Source organism: Pseudopipra pipra, chromosome 6 (genome assembly GCF_036250125.1).
Source record: "Pseudopipra pipra isolate bDixPip1 chromosome 6, bDixPip1.hap1, whole genome shotgun sequence".
Classification (NCBI taxonomy): Eukaryota; Metazoa; Chordata; class Aves; order Passeriformes; family Pipridae; genus Pseudopipra; species Pseudopipra pipra.
The window spans coordinates 11,662,510-11,668,509 of record NC_087554.1 but is presented as its reverse complement, the minus strand read 5'-3'; the positions used below and the strand labels follow the sequence as shown (position 1 = coordinate 11,668,509).

The 6,000-nt window shown below is 48.7% G+C and overlaps 1 protein-coding gene across 1 annotated transcript in view; it reads left to right on the top strand.

Moving 5' to 3' along the window:
- The first annotated feature begins 303 nt into the window (after positions 1-303).
- SWAP70 (switching B cell complex subunit SWAP70) overlaps positions 304-6,000 on the top strand; it is a 39,115-nt gene continuing 33,418 nt past the window's right edge. Inside the window, exon 1 of the mRNA XM_064657344.1 lies at positions 304-504. Within this exon, the coding sequence (XP_064513414.1) occupies positions 406-504 (99 nt within the window). The 5' untranslated portion in view covers positions 304-405. The remainder of the gene's footprint in view (positions 505-6,000) is intronic.

Below are 6,000 nucleotides of genomic sequence, written 5' to 3'. Positions count from 1 at the left end.
AAAACTGAGAAGGACAACATACAGCGAAGGACAAAATTCAAAATTGTTCACTAACTGTGTGTATCTCCTCAATTTCCCAATGAGAAAACAAGGCAGGACTGCAACAGGAAAGACAGATTTGGAGAGCAGTAAGCCCGAGGAAAAGAAACTGAGAAGAAGGGCGGGTGTGCAGTTCAAATGCGACGGCGATGGGGACCTCGAGGGGCTCAGGGCAGAGCACCCGAGGGCTCCCTTGGCCCCGGCCCCGGGCTGGGCCGCCGGGGCGGGACGCGGCTCCCGGGGCGGCGCCTTCGGGGCCGGGCAGGGCCGGGCAGGGCCGGGCACCCGCCCCCGGGGCGGGCGCGGCGGGGCCGGCGGAGGCGAGGGCAGAGCGGCGCTGGGAGCGGCGCTGGGAGCGGGCCGGCCATGGTGGGGCTCAAGGAGGAGCTGCTCAAGTCCATCTGGCACGCCTTCACCGCCCTGGACCTCGACCGCAGCGGGAAGGTCTCCAAGTCCCAGCTGAAGGCAAGCGCGGGGTGGCGATCCCGGGGGACGCGGGGCCCGATGGGGTGCGAGGGGCCGTGACACGGCCCGGGGTGTCCCCGCCGACCGCCTGCACGGCCGACATGGGGGCGCGGGGCTGGGACCTGCCCGGGCTGGGCACGGCACCCGCTTTCACAGCTCCCTTCGGGCTGGGCGTTGCGTGTTCCCCACCCGGGCTGTGCTTCATCCCACGGCATCGCCTGTCCCCGCGCCCCTGGGCGCCTCCGTCCCGCCGGAGGCTGGCCCGGACCCCCCCTGGAACCCGAGCAGGCTGATTTTCATTCAGCCCAGGCAAGCGCTTCGTCCTCCCCGAGATGTCACTGCACAAACCCTTGTTGTGCTTCTGGTCCGCTTTCAGCCACATGTCCTTGGTACCCTTTCTGGCCAAAATCTTTTGTGGGGTAGCCACAAGGTCCCATCTATAGGGGTTGGCTGCGTCCAAGTGAAATTCACAGCTTGCCAAGGGGAGGATGAGGTTCCACAGTGCCCTCTTATTTGGATATAAACAGGAGAATTAGTCAAGAGGCTCCAACTGTGCCATTCTTTCCTTAGCTTATACGCTGAAGTAGTGTTTGTGCTCTTAAAAGAGCTCTCAGGCAGCTCGCTGAATCCAGTCCCATCTTGGCCCTGCTTTATGGGACCATCTTGGCCTGGGAATAATAGCAGGAATCTGGCTAAATAAATATTTTGAATAAGAACGCAACACCTGTTGACATTTGGGACTGTGGGTCCTTGTGCTGAGTGCTGGGGTTGTGTGGGATGCAGCAGCCAGCCGAAGTTGGCGCCTTTCGTGAGATTAACTCTGTGAGTGGCCGTGCTGTGGGCGGCATTTCCAAGTGTGGCTGGTAGCTAATGAACTTTGTTTTTAGAATTATGTAATGAGTGTCCAGAACGGGCAGCATTCTGCAAGCAGCCTGTTCCTCTTCTCCTTTTCTTCTCTCGGGGCGATCGGGCCGTGAGATAGAGCTGAACTTGGCCAGAAGTGACTGCGGGGCAGGAGTCAGGCGAGAGGCCAGACCTGACTGAGCTCAGGCTGCAAACGTGTGCAGGTCCTGGATCTTTCACAGGTGGTGTTGTGAAAGTGAGTATTTGTGTAGCAGTGTTACAGAACTAACTGAAGCAGGTTGCAGAGAGGCTTTTTTTTTTTCGTTGTCCTGCTTTTTAAAGGAATCCTGTTTTCCTGTCACGCTATCTTCCACACCTTGTGTGCACTGACGCGATACGTGTGCTCAGTGCACTCACCTGAGAGTGTGTCTGCAGCATGCTGTGCTGGCTGCTGGAAGAGCTGCAACGTGGTCCACAGGTGCTGGGCTGAATGAAATGGCTAAGGAAGCAGCCAGAATGCTGGAGGGCTGGTTCTGCTGCTTCTGTTTTAAGATCACTGACTGGCCCAGGTGGACTAAAGCAGCAGTTGTGTTTCCAAGCTGTAGCACAGTGTTGTGCTCTGCTGTCTCACTAGAGCCCCATGTCTACAAATGCTTGTGTTTAAAAAAAGGTAAAAAAGTGAAAAGGAGAGGGAAATTAAACTTGTCTTCTTGTTACCTATCAGACATCTTCCTGAACAGTTTTGGTATTTTCATCTGCCTGTGAGAGAGAAGGGATGAAAAAAAAGCAGGGCTCTATGTGTCTGTGCAGTTCTGTCTGTGATATCAAGGCTCCTGAGGGAAGTGTCAAGTGGAGGATCTGGGAGTGCAGAAACAAGTCTGAAGTGAGGCTGCTGCCTTCTCCTTTGGCCACCAAGAATTAGTTTTCGGGAGACGCAGGAAGAGGTTGTTCTTCCATAGACTTTTTGTGACAAATGATGAATGTGGTGTCAAACTGATAGTCCTGCTCAGGAGAAAAGGTGTGCATGATGGCAGCAGCCCCACATTGGATGTGTTGGAAAGGGCAGGCAGGACAGCAAAGAGAAGCTTCTATCTGATTGAGGTAGGTCTATGTTGCACTAAGAGGGTGTTTCACAATAAAGTATTTCTCATCCACATTACCACGAGGAAGATAAACACTCTTGTAAAATGGAGAGATGGTGCTTGGAGATAAAGAGGTTAGTAGAGATCTGTGACATTAGGGAAATACGTTTAATAATTTAGTGGAAGTCGTTTTTTAAAAAATGTAATAAAATCATATTTTTTTCTGAGAATGGTAGTGTTGTATCCTGCTGAACTCTTCCCTTCTCAGTCACAAAACTTACTGACAATGAATCTTTGGTTTGTGTAATCCAGTATAAGGTGTTGCCATCATGTTGCACAGACGTTCCTAAGTATAACAGGTTTCACTGTTAAAGACAGTGATTTCTAGTTACTCTGATCTTTGAGCCTTCCATTAAAATAGATAATGTTCTTTAAATCCTATGAGAAGAATAAGTGTGTGTGTGTTATGTAGCTAAGGCCCTACTGTGAAGGGTTTGCATCACACATTTGTTTTTAACACATTTGGACCAAAGGGATGGAGGTGAGTCAGTTGGGTCTGGAGAAACAGCAAATGCTTGGAGAAAAAACTAGGACTTGCTTGGAATAGTAAGGATTTAATGAGATGTCTTTTATCCATTTGTATCTTTTGTATGTGTTCTGAGCTGCTGAGAGAAGGGACAGTCAAATCAGTCCTTTGTGTAATTTTGAATATTGTCATCTTCAAGTATGCACTGATTTTTATTTTTTTTTTTTTTTACTTTTTTTGATCTGTAATCTTCAGAAATTCTACTGTTATGCTGGCTGCAGATCTTAGCCCTTTATCTACACCAGCAGAAACATTTGTGTATTCTGTTCTTAAATTACAGCTTTAAATCTGGACACAGTCATTATTTTGTCACTGTGTTTCAGCACATTCAGACACTGATACAGCAAGGCTCAAGTGTCAGTTCTGTGTATGCAGGTACAGCTGCTGCTGTGGTTTGAGCATGAGCTACATGCCAATACTTCCTCTCTTATATTTAAATCCAATTTCATCTGCAATCTGCAGTTTTAAAACTGACTTATTTTTAAAGTTTCTGTAATGTGCCAACATTAAATCCTCTTTTCATCTGGGTCTTGAAACACTGTGATTTTAAATATAGTTGCACTTGACAGCCAGCAAAACTGCTTGTAGTGTGTGTGTGTGATTGGGTCTTGGAAAAAATACACATCAATTAGTTTTTACACTCTCTCTGGAAGCTCTTTGTATGTTACTTTGTGGCTCATCTCTGCTTAGGAAGTGAATTTATTTGGCTCTTCTTGTTTTATGTGCTACGTTGGGGTGGATTTTCTAAGTCCTAGGGTGTTGGATTCCTGGTGTGATACCTACAGAATGTGGATGGTGAGCCACTTGTGAAAATACTGTCTCATTTGGGCCTGTAATGTATGAGTGACTAAAGTTACTCATTAGGCTTAGAAAATTTAAACCGGTCTTTTCCCGTGTCTGGGGTGTTTATAGGGTTATTATACCTCTTATCTTTGTTTTGCCTTCCTACTAAATGTGAAGTCAATGGCCGGTGGGAAGAGGAAGAGGGGTGTAATCAGGGGTAAGAGGGATGGTCTGAAGGGAGAGGAAGACCTGGAACAATGTAGCAAGGCAGTGGCAGGGGTGAGAGCCTGTGACGAGTGGGCAGGACCCAGGCTGGACAATTGGCTTTGTGCAGCAGTGAAGGGTGGTAGGAAATTAGTCACTGTGACTCACTATGAGAGAATCGTACTCTCGTGCTCTTAACGGGGCTCAGAAGCGTTTGTGTGAGGAATTCCATGAGGAATCGTGTTGGTGAAGTGTGAGAGGAGGGATGCTCCTCTTCCACAGGAGGTGGCAAACCAAAGCAACTTGTAGACCAAAACAGGGGGCGTTAGGAAATGATGGGACCATGAGACTGCGCTTAAGGGGAGCAGCTCTCAGTGGAAAAAGGGGCCTGTTTAATCTTTGTCCTTGAGCCAGCCAAGAAGACCAATGGCATCCCGGCCTGTATCAAAAATAGTGTGGCCAGCAGGACTAGGGAAGTGATTCTTCCCCTGTACTTGACACTGGTGAGGCCACATCTTGAGTCCTGTGTCCAGTTCTGGGCCCCTCAATTCAGGAAGGACATTGAAGTGCTGGAGTGAGTCCAGAGAAGGGCAATGAAGCTGGTGAAGGTTCTGGAATGCATGTCCAATGAGGAACAGCTGAGGGAGCTGGGGGTGTTTAACCTGGAGGAAAAGAGACTGAGGGAGACCTTATGCTCTCTACAACTACCTGAAAGGAGGTTGTAGCAAGTGGGGGTCGGTCTCTTCTCCCAGGGAACCAACAACAGGACGAGAGCTTAAACTGCGCCATGGGAGGTTTAGGTTGGACATCAGGAGGAATTTCTTCACAGAAAGGGTGATGAGACATTGGAAAGGACTGCCCAGGGAGGTGGTGGTGTCACTGTCCCTGGAGGTGTTTAAGGAAAGACTGGACGTGGCACTTGGTACCATGGTGGTGTTCAGTGAAAGATTGGACTTGATGATCTCAGAGGTCTTTTCCGGCCCAATTGATTCTGTGATTCTGTTTTGTTCACTGGTTTCAGGGGAGATGTACAAGAAGGGTGCAGTACACAGAGTATGTTTACAAAGAGCTTTTCCTGATGTCTGGGAACCACAGGACAGAAAGGCAATTCCCTCGGTAGCTGGACAGATGCAGGCTGGCACCAGTATGTGTCTGGGGGCCAAAGGGGGCACGCTGGTAATGTTGGCAAGAGGAAGAGTGAGCCTGTTGGAAATGGTGACAAGGGGTCTGTGAGTGCCCAAAGGGTGAAGGGAGCAAAAGAAGGAACAGAGAGGTGATGTGGGTGAACCTGAGCTGGTGGAGGCTGGGCTGGAATACACTCGTGTGACTGGGAAAGAGGTTATTGCACTAACCCCGGTGCTAAATAATGAGACTCCGACAAGGGGCATATACGATGCTACTTTCACACTGGTCATAAAAGGAAAAGGGAAAGCACTTGTGAGTAGCCTTATTTTGGCTGGCTGGCTGCTGACATGGATGTCAGAGAGAGATGAGCCAAGAATGTCTTGGAATGAATTCACACAAAGCCTCTGAATGGAGCTGTCGGGATCTGTGATGCCAACATTTTAAAATCTGAAAAAGAGATGGGGGAGGAGAAGACCCCCTTGACAGATGGAAAAGAAAAACAAAAAAAACACCAAAGAAGCTGACAATAGACACTGCAGGACTAGTCTGCCCTGGTAATGCTCCTACTGTCATCTGGGCCAAATTTTTGTTGCTGAGCAATAAGTTGTCCAGCAGATCTTCCCGTTCCCTGTAGAAACACAGGTCACTTTTACAAACATGGTTAAATGGAACTACTCAGATGGTAACAATTCAACACGTGCTGAAGTCTTGGAAAATAGGAGCTCAGAGGGGAGCAGCTATGGCAGAGTAGAGCTGAATGTAAAGCAACATGAAATGGGCCATAAATAAAGTAAATCCAAAGTCTGTGATGACCTTTGGTGTTCAGCTGGTGTGTTTCATCTGGATATTTGTATTTAGAGCAGAACACCTTCA